Source organism: Papilio polytes, unplaced genomic scaffold (genome assembly GCF_000836215.1).
Source record: "Papilio polytes unplaced genomic scaffold, Ppol_1.0 DF820622.1, whole genome shotgun sequence".
Taxonomy (NCBI): domain Eukaryota; kingdom Metazoa; phylum Arthropoda; class Insecta; order Lepidoptera; family Papilionidae; genus Papilio; species Papilio polytes.
The window spans coordinates 1,929,605-1,949,023 of NW_013528582.1; the positions used below are offsets into that span (position 1 = coordinate 1,929,605).

The 19,419-nt window shown below is 32.4% G+C and overlaps 2 protein-coding genes across 2 annotated transcripts in view; both read right to left on the reverse strand.

Annotated features, from left to right (window-relative positions):
• Nucleotides 1–1,066: 1,066 nt before the first annotated feature.
• On the reverse strand, nucleotides 1,067–2,190 carry LOC106110443 (protein UXT). Its single transcript, XM_013292272.1, has one exon. The coding sequence runs from the start codon at nucleotides 2,061–2,063 to the stop codon at nucleotides 1,614–1,616; it is 450 nt and encodes a 149-aa protein (XP_013147726.1). The 5' UTR covers nucleotides 2,064–2,190; the 3' UTR covers nucleotides 1,067–1,613.
• A 6,303-nt stretch (nucleotides 2,191–8,493) lies between these two features.
• Nucleotides 8,494–19,419, reverse strand: part of LOC106110500 (protein doublesex-like) — a 107,872-nt gene continuing 96,946 nt past the window's right edge. The window contains exon 4 of the mRNA XM_013292352.1: nucleotides 8,494–9,905. The gene's annotated coding sequence lies outside the window, so the exon portion shown is untranslated. The remainder of the gene's footprint in view (nucleotides 9,906–19,419) is intronic.

Below are 19,419 nucleotides of genomic sequence, written 5' to 3' on the forward strand. Positions count from 1 at the left end.
CCTGATTACAAAGAGGACTTGAATAAAATTAGCATTGCAATTTACTTGGGAATCACACTCTGTACTAAGTTTTTTTTAATGCTGTAGATAATAAATAATTTGTAATTACACAAATATCTATCTGTAAATGTATATTTTTAGCGTAAAATAAGGAATATAAAAGTAAATATGCTTTAGAACAAATTTTTATTTTAACTAGGTACCAAGTTGTGGCTGGTTACAAGCAACATGGTTTTGTTTAAAATTATTGTGTATTTTTAAACAGTCTCATTTAACTTATTTGTTTATTTGGGTTGAATCTAGTAATTGAAATAAAATCCATTACATTTCAATTTTAATCTATTTACTAAACAATACAATATTAAATTTAAAAAAATGTTTAATGTTTCTACAGAAAATTTTAAGATATTTTTACAATTTTTACAGAAAAATGTAATACAAAAGCAACAGAAAGAAATTTACAAACATTTTTAAAACAATATTCTATTTTTCACATGTATAGAAACATAACATTCATATAAATATTGTAAATAGTTAGATAATACAATTACATATTTAAACTACACGATTTTTCTTGCACCATTAAAATAAGACAAACATCATCCAAAAATTATTATCCATAATGATCTTAGAGTCGCAGTGTCAAGAAGTTGAAGTTAAATTGACTACTGAAGTGCGAAAGAACTTGGCACTTTAAGAAGAATAGTTATTGATAGACTGATATTTTTCAGTATATTTTATGGTGGCAAAGAGCAAGCTGTATTCACTATAAAAACAATGGCTATGGTTTAAGTACATTTTAAACTACTGAAAATGAAATATCTATACTATTATAATAAGGGTAAACACACACTTCTTTGTTGCCTAAGATGTCAGCAATTACAGCATATTTTTGAATAATTCTTTTCTTAATAAAAACCCCACACTTACATTACGCTTTAGGCTATATATTTTGACGATATTAAACTTAGGGGGTAAATATTTTGGATAAAAACCCTAACGTGGGAAAGAAACCGTAAGTTGCTGCCAACATCAAGGAAGCAAGATTGCCAAGATTTGTTTTTGATAATTGACAAATGTGAACAATAAAATAAAAATTTCATGCGGATGAAGCCGCACGGGAACAGCTAGTATTACATAAAATCCTATGCATTATTGTTGTTTAGGAGCTTGGAATATGAGGTAGGCAAAATGGAACCAAATTTTAGGAAGTTACTGCCCTCTTAGACAAATTAACTTACAATTAGCTATATTATTAGTAGAATCAACAGAATGTGACAAAAATCACAGAAATGAATAAGTATTCATTGTGTCATGTGACCAGCACATGATTTATCAAAAGTAATTGTCAGTTCCATACATCTTTGACTTTTGGATGAGCTACAGCCATAATCAAATGTTACTTTGTCTAAATGAGCAGATACCTTGTAATAATGCTACAAGGTTACCCCAGACATATATGTATACAGCTATGCCCTTTCAATCAACCCCCAATACTAGATTCTCAGAATTTATTAAAAATTATGCATTGTTTTTGAAAAAATGACACACTAATGTACACAATCTAACCTATTACTTTTTCACTTAATTAATTAAAGGATAATCTACAACATTTAGGTTTTAACATCACTTTTCATATTTGTTAACTGCCCGATGCCAAATAACATTAATTTTATATGTGCCTTGGTCATATAAATTTTCTTTTTAATTTCTTCAGCTTTATCTTCATACACCTTTATTCTTGCATCTAAATAGGTATTTGCTTCATTGGCTGTAAATTCTAAATAATGTTTTAAACCAATATGCATTAATAATTTGGATGTATCAGGAACTGAAGCCTCCATGAAAAAATTGCAACCAATGTTTAATTTCGTTTTGAAACCATCCGGATGAAGCTTCTGGTCGGTTATCACTTTTAATGTATGTTTTTCTTGAATTAATGCTGTTATTTCCTCATTTATTTTATGTAACTGTTGATCCTGAACACGAAGACTTTCTTTTAAAACGTTATTGATGAAGTTTTCGTATCTAACAATAGCGGTATCAACATTTGGTAGAGACATACTTAACAAATGGAAAAATCAATTGGTATTTAGAACCTATCGTAAGAAGAAATAAGTGTGATTTAATATATTATTCAAGTAAAAAATTGTAAAAAGCTAAAAACATCGCGTCTATTATTTCGAAAATACTAAAAGAAAATGTCAATGTCATTGTCATTCACATCAAGATAAAATGTCTATTGTCAACGAATGTTAACATTTCGTTTTTGGTTATCCAAAATACCTAGGTATAGTGAAAATTACCACATTATGAGTATGGTTTCCATTGAAATTACCTTTTTTAAAATTTAAGAATGTCTATTATGGATTTTGTGAATTTTAATAATAAAAAATTGCCTGTACGACGCCATCTAACGTTAAAGGTTTATACTAGAAGAAGAAACATGTGGGAGTTTTTTATTCGGTCCGTACTGACTAGATGGCGTAAGATGCTTAAATTTTTGGTCATAATTTTTTTTAGTAATAATTAGATTGATATCCTGACCAAAAAGGTAAAAACTAAAAACGGGAAAAAGACGTCGATTTAGCCGACACGAAACCAGAATTTTTATATTTCATGGCGCGTGTACTTCTTTATTAGATTTCGGGACGTTTACTCACATAACAGGGTGTTTAGTCTTAATTTATTCAGTTTATTACCAGACCTTTCTCAAGGAACGCTACACTGAGCAATATTTAAACTGTTTTTATGATGATAATTTATTTTGCGGACAGGAAAGAAGCAATGGGATGTTTATTTCTTCGTTTTCTGGTTATTTTAGTAGTAAAATAATACAACAGTAGTCAATGAAATTCTTTATTTTGACAATAGTTAATAAATCCTTAATGTCACATTCCCGCCTAATTTGCTGCGGAAATTTTAATCGTTTATAATCAATGAAGTAAAAATCTTTACAAGCTTAAAAAAACAATTACAACTTTTTATTTTGATTGCTTTAATTGCTTTAGAGTATGAAGTATCGATCTGTTTTAAATCTCACTTTAGTTGTTTCAATTGATTCACATATGACTTATTTTTTTATTCATACGCGTTTTTATAAATTTTATAAATCAAACATTTTAAATACATATATATTTTAATGAAAATGATTACACATGACATACACAGCGTAGCCAAAAGCTGAATTTAACAAAGTGAAAAACATAATACGATTTACGTGTAATGGAATAACAAATCAATAAAAAAAAAAACGATTAAACCAATTCAGGATTTTTGCACTCTATTACAATTAAAGCAAAGAATTAATTCCGAATGCAACATTTAAGCACAAACTAAACAAGACTTTACGAGAGACCTAAGTGTTACAGATAAATGGACATATATTTTATTAGACAGTACTTTTTTAATTCATACAATTGTTAAAAGTTTGATGTTTAATATTCGTTATTTAAAATGTATTATATTACAAATCTGTACTAAATCTGTACTCATTTATGATTGAACTAAGAATTTAAAAATCTAAGCCTGGGGCTCTTCAATTGGCTTTTCTTTGTAACTTTCTAATGTGCGTTAAGGAAATAGTTCCATATTTTTTCCACTATAACGAGCGTTTTTATATTCTTTGTCTGTCTATCGATTTATTAATTATATATAAGTATATCCGTAACACATAGGTAAATCTACTAAAAAGATATCATTCCTCTATGGTTTATTACGTTTCAGTGCAATTTTATCAACATTTGCATGACCCAGTAAACCTTTATTTGTAACATAAGAGATAAATTAAAACTAACTTAACATTTAATTTACATTACAATTTGTTAGCTCTAGTGAATGTGATGTTTCGTCGCTTAAAGTTATGTGCTGTTTCTGACTTAATTGCTATTATAGACAGACAAACATATTTGACCCAATGCATTATAGCATAGTAATGCCCCTGACAATGTGCCACAAGATCATGTCGGACTGTAGCTGTCTTCTTAAATGTTGTCTTGTGTGCCATTTTCTATACCTAAGAAATTTCAACATATTTACTTATAGAAATAACAGGGCTTCTCTTACCGGCCCAGATAAGTTTGTCACTCTATAGGGGAACAGATTAAAATGTTAAACAGATTATCGTCAATTGCCAACATTATCTTGACAGTTGACTTCACGTGCATTTATAATTATGTCTAAAGTGCCAGTATTAAGCACCTCATTCATGCCAACCTCTTTGGAAGGAATTCGTTTTGGTTTTTTTTGTGACGAAAGCACCTAAAATGTTGGACGTTCAGCCGACATTTAAGCGGATATATATTTATTAAGAGAACTTTGGCTTTTTGTTAACCGCATAACGATAAATTTGCGTTTCATTTTATATTACTACTAATAATATACATATAATTTGGAACATTTGACACTTTCGTATAGCAACATATATCTTCGATACTAATATTGGATGCTTGCGTCGTATCGCGTTGTGTGTACACACACAGCGATTAATCGGCGACGCGAGTCGTCTATTCGGTTTGTACAGGCTTAGCGCCTACATAGCAATTTAATCATGACGATATTGGTTGACTGGCTTTAGCGATGACATATGCAAATGACCACGCGTGTGTCTAAAATCTAAATCTCTAAACCCATCTCTCTCTCCATTAAAATCGAGTTTCTTAATGGAGAGAGAAGGTTTCGAAAATTTATATCGCCTTCTACGAAGGGCGTTTTAATGATTTTTTAATGCAAGATACTTTGCTATTCGACTGAGACAGTTAACAGTAAAAGAACTTAGCTAGCTTTTACAACAATTACTAAGTGTTTTAAGTATATTTAACAATCACTACATCTTAAAATTATTAGGATTCAATGAATTTAACGTAGATTAAGATCGTGTGAACAATCATTGGCTTTTATAGTCGAATTTAATAGAAATAAAAAATTATACTTTATAAACAATTTTAATTTAACACCAGACATGCTTCTTTCGTTAATTTTAAAACAGAAAGTTTCAGAAAAGAAATCCATAGATAATAAATGAAACCAGCCAGTGACATGGGTAATAATAATTTTAATTAAATTCGACTATACAGTTAGAGCGCGCGTACATCTTTTACAAAACTATCGCACAACTATTTAGTCGCGCTTTGATTCTATGAGCTTACGCACACAACTCGATTTTTAGTTGTGCAAAGTTGAATTGGCTGCGAAACAATCGGCAATCGCACAAGAGTTGTGCGACAGTTTATTTGACATTCCATATTATTACAAACATTAATAAAATGAAAATTATTAAAAAATAATTATGTTTTAGAGAATTACATATTGTTTACATCTAGTTTTTTTTTTATTTTAATCGTTTACATAAATATGAAAAAGTTAATTCGTTTAAGTAATAAAGATTCAGAAAAGTTTAACTAGGACTATTTATGTTATGGACATTTTAAACCAACCTTGTCCTATGTTATAACCGTTACAGTTTTATATACAAAATATTTACAATCTTATAATAATTAAGGTGAAATAACTATGATAAAACATCAAAAATTATATTTCTCGATATTTTAACTGGAGATACAATGTAAATTATATCTATTATTTCTCTGTACTGGGGCTCGTTATGGTATAGACGCAATTTTCACAAATAAGGACGTATTTACTTGATCTTAATAAACCTATGACAAACTATATGTGGGCGTGTTGTGCCCCGCTGAGAGCATCTTTTGCGCAAAACGACTTAGGTTTGTTCTTTTTTTAAATTGTTTCTTTTTTAATTCGATTCTGGTATCGTTTCATTTTGTAAATTGCCATATACACGTTTTTGTAAGTTATTTTATAAGATACTGGTTTAATTAAATATTTTTACAAATAGTAGTTATCATCACTCACTGGGGCTAAGTATAAAAACAATATATTTGTTATCTGTATGTTGGTAAAATATTTTCTTTTCCGAAACGTCTCTAAAAAGTTTTTTTTTTTAGATAAATATATTTAGAACCATTGTAACAATTACTACCAACGTTACACTTAATTAGAAATTCTATAAATTAATTTTAGTTTTGATTTAATTAATTTTAATTGATTACATTTTTACTATAGAATTTTTATATGAGATCATTTTTTATATAATTTAGACAACTATCAAACCACAAATGTGTTTCGGAAACAAAACTGGATTGTTAAGGATTCACCATTACGAGTTGTTTGGTCACTCCTGAGCCACTTAGTATAAATTTAATGTGAAATATTATATTGACAACTATGTTTTAAATTGAAAAAAAAAATGCTCACTATTTTCAATCATACAATTTCGTCTTTTTTTTAATTGCACGTGGATGAAGTCGCGAATAACTGCTTGTATTGTGATGAAGTAAATTTCAATAAAACTTAATGGTTTAAAATTTTAGATCATGTCTTAACAATAGAGAAATAGCGAGAGTAAAATACGAAAACCAATTCTACTCGTTCTATTTTTGCCTTTTGACCTACAGTAATAACTGTACACTTCGACTGTTCATTGAAAACTCTCAGAACTGAGGTTCTGTAGCGGTTTCTAAAATTTTATACTTAGGAATATTTAGTTCCTAGCTGTTGCCCACGACTTCGTCCGCGTGGTATTAGCAAACAGACGAACAATGTAAATAACGTGTCCCTTGGGAACCGGGCATTTTTCGGAGATGAACCTTATCCCATGTGTGCTCCAGAATTTGTTTTATATCTGTACCAAATTGAAATTAATGCATCCCACGGGAACTGTTCCTATTTCCGGCATAAAAAGTAGCCTATGTGTTCTTCCAGACTATCCTCTACATCTGTACCAAATTGCATCAAATCCTATTTCCGGCATAAAAAGTAGCCTATGTGTTCTTCCAGACTATCCTCTACATCTGTACCAAATTGCATCAAAATCTGTTCAGCCGTTTAGGCTAAAAACTCTTACAAACATCCATCTATCCATCCGTCCATCTAAACTTTTGCATATATAATATTAGTATGAAGTACGATAACACCATTAGTTATTATTTAGTGTGGTACACCGCTAGAGGTAGACCTAGAAAGAGAAGGGAGTGATGTCTGAGATGACGGATGATAGAGTTATGTGTATGACAAAAACCTGTTGCACCGACCGAAGATGATGACATAAGTAAAGAATATTTCCTTCTCAGGGAATTGAAAGCGAACAAGTTTTTGGTATAAAAAGAACATTTTAATCAAGGATTTACCACAAAATAACCTTGTAAGACTATATATCAAATTACATAAGGGCGGAACCGGTATCGCTCCGCCCGGCCGCGCATGCGCGAGTCTTATCTAATAGTGTTGCCAAAATACAACAAATTACTGGCAAAAATATAACGAAAAATAACAGGGTATAATGCAAATAATTTCTCATTAAATTATAATCGACTACCGTGAAACACTTTTAATCAAAACATTATGTAATCGTATGTAACTTATAATCTGTACTAATACTATATAGTGGAAAGATTTTTATTTTTGTATTTGTTTCACGTACAACTACTAGGCCGATTTTGAAAATTCTTTTATCATTAGAAAGGCTAAAGTCGCGGGCAACGGCTAGTGTTATATAAACCGCATATCGATCTCGCCAATACCTTATCGGATACCGAAATTTTCCAAATCATTTTATATTCACAAACTTCAGAAAACTAAAAAACAACAGTTACGTTTGTTTGTTGACATCGGTAATTTATTACAGCTGGTAATTATCAGGGTGAAATAAATATTATGAAGTAAGATTTCATTTGATAATCCGGATACTCCTCAGTTCATCACATCATCACCAGCTTACTATACGTACTGAGGGCCTCGAAGATTACCCTAAGTAAGTGTGACTAGGCGATAGTCAACCACGCTGGCCCACTGCGAGTTGGTTGACTTGACTTATATCTTAGAATTTCTTGTCCGATATGTGCAGGCATCACGATGTTTACGTTCACCGTAAGAACGACGGGTAAATTATGTAAATATGAATATTCTAAATATCGAAAATCACATTGGTACAGCGGGATTCGAACCCAAAACCTGTAGATTACAAGTCAAGTTCTTAAACCACTGAGCCTGCTCTGAAACTCCTCAGTTATGAAATATTAATTTTATCAATGGCCAAGTACGAAACCTTACGTGGCTTGTATCGAACGCGTGACGTAAGTAGATCCAGTATTACTATGTCTTCACTTTAATCTAACTGTGGAATATGTATTACATGCAAGCAGTCGCCATCGATTTAGTCTGCGCGGCATTACCAAAATTAAAAAACGTAATTAGTACCCTATGTGTTCTACACTATATTCTATGCTAAATTTCAGGACCGTTAGGAATGCTGTAGGCACGTAATAACAAACATTCATCCATCCAAACTTTCATATCTTATATTACTAACAATAAAAATGCGATAGTTTAGATGGATGAATGTTTGTTAGTTTGTTGCCTAAACTACTGAACGGGAATCAATAAACATTTGGCATAGATGTAGAGGATAGTCTTGAAGAACAAATAGATTACTTATTTTTTTTATTCCACCCAGACGGAGTCGCAGGTTAAATCTAATAATATTAGTAAGCTATTAAGAAGTGACATATTATTGTCTTTCTTTCTCTCTATAAATTAATGTTCAATGAGCTCATAGACTGCTTTTAATATTTTGACTTTAAATATTTCTTTAGCTAAGGGAGAACTCTTTTTCGATCCCTATTATTAAATCCTTATTGACATTTTAATAGTGAATAATGCATTTATTGACCAGTAACGTGCCTAATATATTGTGTCACATGCCAATGATTCCATCCCTGCACTATTCGATTCATATCTCGCTATCTCTCAATAATGCAAAACAATATGCATCTCTTTTAAATCAAGTACAATAGAAAGGGCTAGAAAACTATTCGCCTTTGTTATAATTTATTTTATCACAATTGCGACCATATTTATAGGCTAAGTGTAGCCAGCTACAACTCGATGAGGTGTTCTTCCTCCAAAAATTGACTACTTTAGTTATTTATTATTTACAATTAAACATAGCCTTGTCAGGCTAGGATTAGGCAACCCAGTTACATGTTTAAAAAGATGTGCTCTTTCATATAATATAGGTTTTATCAGAAAATCTGATAAAGAAAGGTCATCACTAGTGTTTATCCCTAACTATTATCTATTATATTTTTGCATAAACATATTATGACTTCAGTCATGGTATTTGGTATGTAAAATAAAATTGTTCGTCCCTTTACATATCTTAAAGTGAAATGAAAACGGAAAAATAAAACTTTAAGGCCCTAGCACACAACCGCGAAAGCTAATAGGAACCGAAGCGAAGCGTTACCAAATAATGAAAAAACGGGAAAATTCCGTGTGTTTAATTCACGTTAGATTATATTTTCCACTGAAAGAACGGTTGTTAAATTGTTCGTTTGAGATAATAATAATGCCATATTCATAACAATTACGGGTTCGCTTCGATGCCGCTTCCTATGTAGTGTGGCACAGGCCTTTATCAATTACCATTTGGAATATCTTAATATTACTATTATTATAATGTTTCGCTATACAACGCTGTCATAAAATTATTCACTCTATTTGTGTAATTCGACTCGTTAAAAATAGACAAAAAATTATATAAAAACTATTAGGTACTAAGTAAATCCCGTAAGTTACACGTAACATATATACAAAAACGATTGTATGTCTATACAGATCTAACACTATGGTATTTTGTAGTCCGGAATTCGCACTTAAGAGTGGTTACGCACTCGCGCACAAGGGTGGTGTTGCACTCGCGGTTAAGTGTGCTAACACATTGGTGCGTAAAGTTGTCCCAAACGCGCCGGCCGCAGCCCCGTTTAGGAATCGCCGGCACCTTCCGCCGAGCTCGAAGTCGACGGGGGCTCGGTGGGATCGGGCGCCGCCTGAAAAATAAGAAAAAGAAAATCAAATCTGCATACTGTTCTTGCGACAGACAATCTTGAACCTGTTTTTAATTGAGATGAATCTTGTACGAAATTCTTATACAATTTTATTTTGTTTCAATCAAGATACAGAGATTACTAAAGTATAGTAAATATTTTTGTACGTAAAATGTTACATTTCGACTTGAAATCCGTTAACTGCCGCACTCGGGTTCACACGATTCGTTAATCGATATTTGATGGTAATTGTGAAATAAAAAAAAACGATTTCTTATAAAAATGCACGGTAATTAACAAAAAGATTACAAACTGAGCTGTCAAATTACGGCAATGTTGCCAATTTACAAATTATGGTTGCGTTCTTACTGTCGCTAACAATTGGTCACTACAGTTTGTCTAAATAAAATAGATTAGTTTGATAAATGACACATATGAAATATCGAATTCAATTTGTGTGAAAGCAAATGTCATACTTAATAGACAGGTATCGTAGTGACGAAAAAAACACGCATAGCGAACAATTTTGACCTATCGATATTCGGTTTAAATAATTATCGAACTCAAATTATTATTTTCTTATTAACTAATTTATAGAACAATTCTAGTATTGATTGTAATGTAGAGAATTTAGCGATGACAGAAATAATAGCCAAATCCAATTCGATTACGTACGGCTGTAGTAGTAATAAACATTTATTTACACTCATTATTTGTTATGGTCATTATTAATTTGAGAAAACATTTAATAACAACAATAGCGACACTTCAACATTTTTGAACCCGTCGACATCTCCGTCGCCGAAGCACGAAGCGGCCACAACGCTCTTGGCGCGCGAACAAAAGTTAAATAATACTCGCCCTGAAGAAGGATCCCCGAAGGATCCGAAACTAGTCGGTGCCGTCACCGGAGGAAAAAAGCGTGACTTGAGCCGTTTTTAATTAATTTTCGCTTAAAGTAATGTCTCACGATAGTTTAAACAATTTAATTGAGAAAACAGTGTTTTTTTTAAATTCATAAGTTATAACTATAAATCTATCGATTTCAACTTCTATAAGAATAAAAATCGAAAATCGATAAGATTCATGACTAATTACAAAACCCATCCCTACTAAATTTGAAATGAATTGTCAAACTAATCTAAATTATTTGGACACACTATAAGGGTACCTTTGTCTAAATATTCCATACAAAATTTTTACTATTTGGTCACTTTGAGTATGGCAATATGTTATCTGTTAACAGATTAAAATTTTATGTAATACTAGCTGTCGCTCGCGACTCCGTGCGCGTGGAATTAAAAAAAAATGTGAGTAGCCTATGTTTTCTTCCAGACTATCCCCTACATTTATGCGACATTTCATCAAGATCCGTTCAGCCGTTTAGACTACAAAGTTAACAAACATCCATCCATCCATCCATTGTAACTTTCGCTTTTATAATATTTATTATATTATATATATTATGAAAAGAAAAATTTGGGTTGTTCATAGCGATTTCTTTTTAAATTCTTGTCTGTCTGTGTGTCTTATTCTTGTTCGCATTTGTTTTGGTTAATTTCGAATCGATATCATAGGCTACCTATTTAATTCCACGCTGAGGATGTCTCGAGAAACATTAAAAACATATTCATAATTATCTTTTTATATAAAATATTGGTGACGTTTGATGTTTATACGTTTCCACTCGATATCTAGAAAAGCATCAACGCAAAGGTATGACAAGAAGTAAGAGTTGCAATTTTTAATTGGCATTAATTATTGTATGTTGGCATGGCAACATATAAGCGAGACCTTTACTTCGATGCGTGTCCGCGACACGGAACATAGTCGGTGCTGGAACTGACATCGCTAAATTAACAAATAGTGATAATATAAAACTAGATGTTCCCGTGCGACTTCATCCGCATAAAAATATGAAAATTTTATGTTATTGTTTACATGTGTCAAATTATCAATTGTAAATGTCAAAATTACATGATGATGACAAACCATCGCAACCTTGCTTCCTTGATGTTGGCAGCAACTTATGGTCTCTTTCCCACATTAGGGTTTTTAACCAAAATATTTAGCCCCTAAGTTTAATGCCGTGAATATATAGGCTAAAGCGTAACGTAAGTGTAAGGATTTTTATTAAAAAAGGAATTATTCAAAAATATGCTGTAATTGCTGACATCTTAAGCAACAAAGAAGTGTGTGTTTACGCTTTATTATATTAGTAAGTAAAGTAAGTAATAAGTAATAGATAGATATGAAGTAAAGATATATGGAATAATTAATATTGACGTATTTAAATGAGGATTATCAAATTTTGGTGTGGCTTATAATAATTAACACTTTAATTCACATACGTAGAAATCCCGAATATTATCTTTGAAAATAAAAAAGACGACTTGAGTCAATACTAGCTTTCGCCCGCGATTTCTTCCGCGCGGAATTAAAGAAAAAAAACTAATTAGTCTATGTGTTCTTTCGAACATTCATCCTTTAACAAATATACAAATTATTATGAAGAAGTAAGATTGAGAACAAATTCAAAGTGTTAAAATTGTTAAAAATATAATTAAAATATTAGTGTTAATTTTACTTGTTCGGTTAATATTGGATTTAAAGCCCTTACTCGATTTCTAATCTGCAATGTCCACCATAACGCAGTCACGAAACCCTACTAAAGACCCAGATTAACTCGGCACTTTATATATCTAGCTTTCGCCCGCGACTCCGTTTGTGTGGAATAAAAAGAAACAAAAGTGAGTATGTGTTCTTCCAGATTATCTCATCAGAAATCCTTTCAGCCGTTTAGGCTACAAACTAACAAAAATCTATCAATCCATCAATCCATCCATCTAAACTTTTACATTTATAATATTACGAGCTGTTGCCCGCGACTTCCTCCGCGAGGTATTCGAAAACATACAAACTATATAAATTACAAAAAGCTACGTATCCCTCGGGAACCGAGCTGTTGCCCGCGACTTCCTCCGCGAGGTATTCGAAAACATACAAACTATATAAATTACAAAAAGCTACGTATCCCTCGGGAACCGGACGTTTCTCGGGGATGAAGCTTATCGCATGTGTACTCCAGACTTTGTTTTATGTCTGTGCCAAATATGTTAAACCGTTGCAGAATGATCGAGTAAACATTAAAAAACTAAATTAACGAATCCCACGGGAACCATAACTATTCCCGGGATAAAAAGTAGCCTATGTGTTCTTACAGACTATTCTCTAAATCTGTGCCAAATTTCATGGAGATCCTTTCAGCCGTTTAGGCTACAAACGCTAGCAAACCTCCATCCATCCATCTTAACTTTCGCATTTATAATATTAGTAAGAAGTAACATTAGTAAGATGTAAGATTTCAGCAATCACAGTATATTTTTGAATAAAAAGCCCTACACTGACGACATGATTTAGGCTATATACCTTTTCATGTTATTAAACTTAGGGGACTAATAAATTGGGAAAATACGTTGTGAGGGAAAGGGACGAAAACAACAAACCAATAGCAGCGAAGAAGCCAGTTTGCCATGGTAACGGTAATTGTTCGCAAAGGGCAAAGTTGTTATTTGAGCATTTGTATTTTGACCTTTGCAAATGAACGGATTATGTACATTAGACTTTTTATAATTTTATACGGATGAAGCCGCACGGGAACAGCTAGTTACTAATAATATAAAAAGAAAAGATTTGTATTTTTGCATGTATTGAAATAACTCACTAAACAGCTTTGCCATTTTTTTTAAATTCTTTCACCATTAGAAATGTTATTTATCTGTGAGTAACAGCTATACTTTTTATATTCGGACGAAGTCGCGAGCACCGGATAGTATGCAAAGTTATATAGTCTCTTCCAGTATGGAATGAATCAACGACAGTAAATTGTCTAGAACGCGCCAGTAGTTGAAAAAGCCACTCAAGGAAACGAATAGGTTTTTTCTAAGCTGTTAACCCCTGTTATAAGTTCATACATACATCACTATAGTCCTCTTGTCGACTATTGGCATTTCACGCATTTAATAAAATGAATTAAAAAAAAATGTAGAATTATTATTCTTCAATTTTTTTAATACATTTATTTGAAATGAAAACATTATAATTGCAACAACAGTTGTATTACGATAGCCTGATATTAACTAATTATATAAATTATTCATAACTAGCTGTTGCCAGCGACATCGTTCACGCAATATTAAGATATAACGTAGCCTATAATATGCACTACTATTTCAGCTAGCGTTCTTCGTTATCAGTAACGCAAGTACATCATCTTCCCGAAATCTGGAATCTTTCTTTTTATATTACAAACAGACACTCCAATTTTATTATATATGTATAGAAGAGCTAATTATAATAACAGCCAGTATGGGTTTAAAAAACAATAACATATAATATTAAATCATAAGAAATGTACTAAATCGAATACTGCCTATAATTGTCGGTAATGAGTCCATTCTACTTTTTAAAAAACAAAAATTTGCAAAGACATTTAATGACAATAAAATGAGGATCCTACGACTGTTACTTCAAACATCACGTCGCGATTATCGAATAGTTATTTGCATTCTTCTGATATTAACTTACTTCTACTTAATATTATAAATGCCAATATATAGACGAATGTTTGTTACTACGTATCGCCATAACGGTTCAACAGATCTCGCTGAAATTCGGCACATACAACTAATTATGATTTTTGAATACCGCGCGGTCGGAGTCGCGGGCGACAGCTAGATATAACTAGCGATATTCGATACAATCGAGATAAATCGGTGAAGCGATCTCGGTCACAGGGCCAATGTAACACGGCGGCATATCGGACCGGATCGTTCGCTCGCACCAAAAGAAACTAATAAAACAATTACTCGTGAAGTCGTGAACAACAAAGTCGCAAACCTGTCAGCCAGGGTTGTACTCTGTTACTAACTGCAAAATAAATTATCTTTTTTTGTTTATTGTACTCATAGTGTCATGTAATTATGGCTGATAGAAATGCATGGAAGAGCAGCACATACTGTGACGACCCTCCATAGGGACAAGGGCATATTGATGATGATGATGAGTGTAATAAAATTTTACGACTCCCTTAGGAATCGGCTGTGACGAGTAATGTGAAAGAATTGTATAAATTCATATGTTTGTAGCATTCTTTGCTACACATTATATTAAGTTTCTATATTAAACAGGTCTAAACACCTATGACTTTTACTAATAATATAAATGCGAAAGTTTAGATGTATGATTGTTGTTATAGATTGTAACGTAAACGGCTGGACCGATCTCGATGAAATTTGGCATAGACGTAGAGGATAGTCTAGAACACATAGGCTACTCATTTATGTTTTTTTTTTAAATTCCGCGTGAACCGAGTCCGATGAAATTTGGCATAGACGTAGAGGATAGTCTAGAACACATAGGCTACTCATTTATGTTTTTTTTTTAAATTCCGCGTGAACCGAGTCGCGGGCGAAAGCTAGTTAGGATATAAAATTAATCTTGATATGATCATAATTATGAAACACTGTGATCGATAATCGGATCGTGTTATTTGTATTAATAAAAAATGTCTAGACTATCATGTAACTTTATTGATAAATGTCGTTAAGTGCGGCCCTGGTGTGCTTTCCTTTCCTCGCTGGTATAAAAGTTGCAGCGCGGCTTGCTGGAGCGACGTCAGTTCGATTACAGCGGTACTTAGCGTTACTATCGTGTCTCGATCAAGAAGTTTAGACAAAAAAGATGAAGACAGCCATCATGTTATTTGGCAATCTGTTAACGTTACCTTCATCGATGTACCCAGCTTAAGTTACAAGTTAGGCGGATTCTCTTGAAAACTGATACATTGCGTTTAACATACGTTATTTTTCTAAAAAAAACACCGCACGTTCGAACACGAACATTATAATTTTTCATGCTAAAATTATCCTAATATTAAATTAAGATGTTAATTAATTTGTGTATAAAATTTATTAGTGTATAAATAATTAGGGTACGAAAGCAAAAAAAGAACCAAAACTTCGTCACGCGATTTTGAGATAAACTATTTAACTACGTCGTAGTCTTTGACTCCAAAAATCCAATAAAAAATGGGACCCACATGCAAGCACTACCTTTCGGATAAAAAAATAATTATCAAAATCGGTCCACTAGCGGCGGAGTTATGCCGTAACACACATTAAAAAAAAAACATACCGTCGAATTGAGTACCTCCTTCTTTTAGGAAGTCGGTCAAAAAATAGCACATACTCGTATTGAGCAAGAAGTTTAGTTACCTCTTTAAAGAAGTTTACGATAAAAAGATAGTAAATAATTAAACAAAGTCGCTTGACCCGGTGGCCATGTCAAACTTTATTTACGATAGCCCACTAGCGCCCTCTGTCAATATGAAAAAGAGTGTCAAAACTTTTTGATAAGGACTTCCTTGTATTACTGTTTCTTAATTTTCTTTATTTCTCCCATTTTCTATGCCTTTATGAGTTTTATATATTTTCTTACAGAACTAACTGCGTTAGTATCTCTTATCTCACCGGGTCAGATAAGCTGGTCGTTCTATAACCGTAAATCGTAATATCGATGATGCTGAATTACTGAAGTTTTTGGATAATTTTAGCATGAAAATTTTATATTATTGTTTATGTTTGTCAAATTACCAATAGCAAATGTCAAAATGACATGATATGACACACCTTGGCAATCTTGCCAAGCCTTCCCAAAACCAGCGCGAACTTTAGTGACAAGCTAGACGCATTATCTGAGCTTTCTCCTTTTAGCCGAGAAATGATATTTTTTATTTGTTAATTAATATGTTCCGTAATTTTTTTTTGTGATTTTTGGTCAATAAATAGTGTTTTATTTGTTTTTTTTTTTTAATATAGATACGAGTACACTTTATTTTTGGCGTACATTTGGAACATAGAATAAACTGATTCATAGTTATGGATCGTCTATCGCTGATGGTGGCGATCTAGTGAACGATCAGTTCGCGGTATCTGTTCTATAAAAAAGCTAAACGTCGCGTCGTCGTCGCTGCGGTCTCATTAAATTTCATAGTACTCGAGAAACCTGAGTCCTAGTAGTGTCATCATCGATTTAGTAGTCAATTGGTTCATCCAAGCTCAGTGATTAAGTCAAACAAATTTAACATTATACATTAAGTGTATGGACGTAAGATCGTCAGACTTGGCAAGCTAAATGTAGTAATAGTGGTGGAGCCCGCTTTAACATCTTCGCACGAATGGACCGTCTCGCCTGGTAGAATACCACGACCACACAGAAGACAGGCAGACAGGAAATTCCGCGTTTCGTCTGATGAGTGTGGCTCAGCAGCGTACTTTTAGTCCCTTTTCCTACCTATTCTTCTTCTTATAAGAAATGGATGGGAAGGGAACGTGGATTTAACGGTGCAGGAGACGTATAGGAAGGGGAAATGTCCTCTGTATGTGCGTCTCCTTCTTCGGCGATTAAGTATTCCATAAGCATCCGTTATTTCGGATGTCTATGAGCAGCAGTCGCTTCGCCAGTTTGGCGGAATTAGGCGGCCGCTTGCTTGTTTACTACCTTATGGTGTAAAAAAAATCCAGGTCTATTTATTAAGTAGAAAGGTGTTATCCTTGACCCAATAACGCTAGTTCTTCGTCTATGAGCATTCATACATACATTCATACATCTCTATAAGTCGACATATCTAAATTTACTCCGTTTTACCGCAAATCTTCTTTAAACAATTCTTCCATACTTTCTTACTTGCTTCTAGCTATCTTGTCATAATAATATTATAAACGCACAAGTTTAGATGGATGGATGTTTGTAAGAGTTTTTAGCTCAAACTGCTGATTTCGATGAAATTTGGCATAGTTGTAAAGGATAGTCTGGAAGAAAACAAAGACTTTTTGATTCCTGAAGGATACGATAATCTTGTTTTTCATGTTTACTCGATAATTCTGCAACGGTACAACATATTATATCTTAATGAAATTTAATACAGATATAGAACAAAGTCTGGAGTAACATAGAGGTATGGTTTATTCCCGAAAAGTTTCCGAGGGATACGTAGTTTTGTTTTTTATAGTTCGTATGTTTTTTTTTTAAATCGCAGTCAACGGCTAGTAATACAATAAAAACAAACATTATAAATTGTTCTTTTCCTTGCAACTGTTTTGTTATTTGTTAAATGTGGTATTCACTTGGCAATCCACAAACAATTTTTTTTAACTCGATTGTTCATTACAATGTAGATGTATAAAGGCAATAATATGAAAAACACATAATGACAAGATTATTGCAGAATACATTACGAAATGCAGTTGTGAAATGCGAAGTATTATTTTATTTCGATCTTAAATACTGATAAATGAAATCCGACAATTATGATGCATAACTTAAGACTGTTCGAATGTCTGTCAGGATTTTACATTGATGGATGGTTTTATTTAATATAACGTTACCAAAAATGTAAACCCTTATCAGCAAGATTGCCCGGATTCTGAAGGGTTAATCAATTTTAATTAATAATAATCTATATTTAATTGTTTAAAATAATTCGGAATTTAAAACAGATTAGGTAGTGACGTTATTAGATTAATGCAAATTAATTAAATTAAATATTAAAGTTAATATAATTTGCATAGAGCAAAAGTTCAAGACAATTTTCGACACACTATTATATGTGACCACTTAAAAGTCCTTTTATTGGATAAAAAAAAATTCAAGGTCAAAGAAGCAAAATTACCAAGAATAAGAACAGGATTAACAGAGGCTACTTAGTTTTCTTTTTAATACCGCTCGGAACAATTCGCGTGCTTTTTGACCGACTTCCCAAAGAAGGAGGTACTCAATTCGTCGATATATTTCTTTTTCTTTTTTTTTTAGTAAATCTATTACTTAAGAATTAATCTTCATTGTTATAAAAATATAATTAATTTACCACTTAAAGAATTCTATAATGTAATGTCTAGTAACATAAACACTTCCGAGGCCATCTGACGTCCTTACTTACAAGTTACAATGCTTCGAAATAATTTTATTATCAAAACTATAATTGTAACAAGGATTTGATTACAAACACACTTTAACAAATCGAATTCATTGTTTAATTCGAATTCCGACTTTACATGTCGAATTACATTATATACGCCTAGCTTTCGCCTGCGAATCTGTCCGCGCGGAATTAAAAAAAGTGAATTATGTGTTCTTCCAGACTACTCTACATCGAAGCCAAATTCCATAGAGATGCATTCAGCTGTTTAGGATTTTTAACAAACATCCATCTATCCATCCAAACTTTTATGTTTATAATATTAGTAAGAAGTAAGATTGTAGATTAACGTACGGGGGAAGCCGTTACGTGTAAAATACTAGCTTTCGCCCGCGGCTACATCCACTTAAATTTAAAGAAGTTTAATGTGTTCTTCCAAAGCATGTTCTATATCTATGCCAAATTTCAGTAAGTCAAAAAAAACCATAACATTTATTTACTTTGAAAAAAGGTACAAAATCTTTTAATTTCGTCGATATA

Excerpts from the sequence above, each read along its gene's own strand:
- LOC106110443 (XM_013292272.1), bottom strand. The coding sequence starts at position 2,063 with ATGTCTCTACCAAATGTTGATACCGCTATTGTTAGATACGAAAACTTC.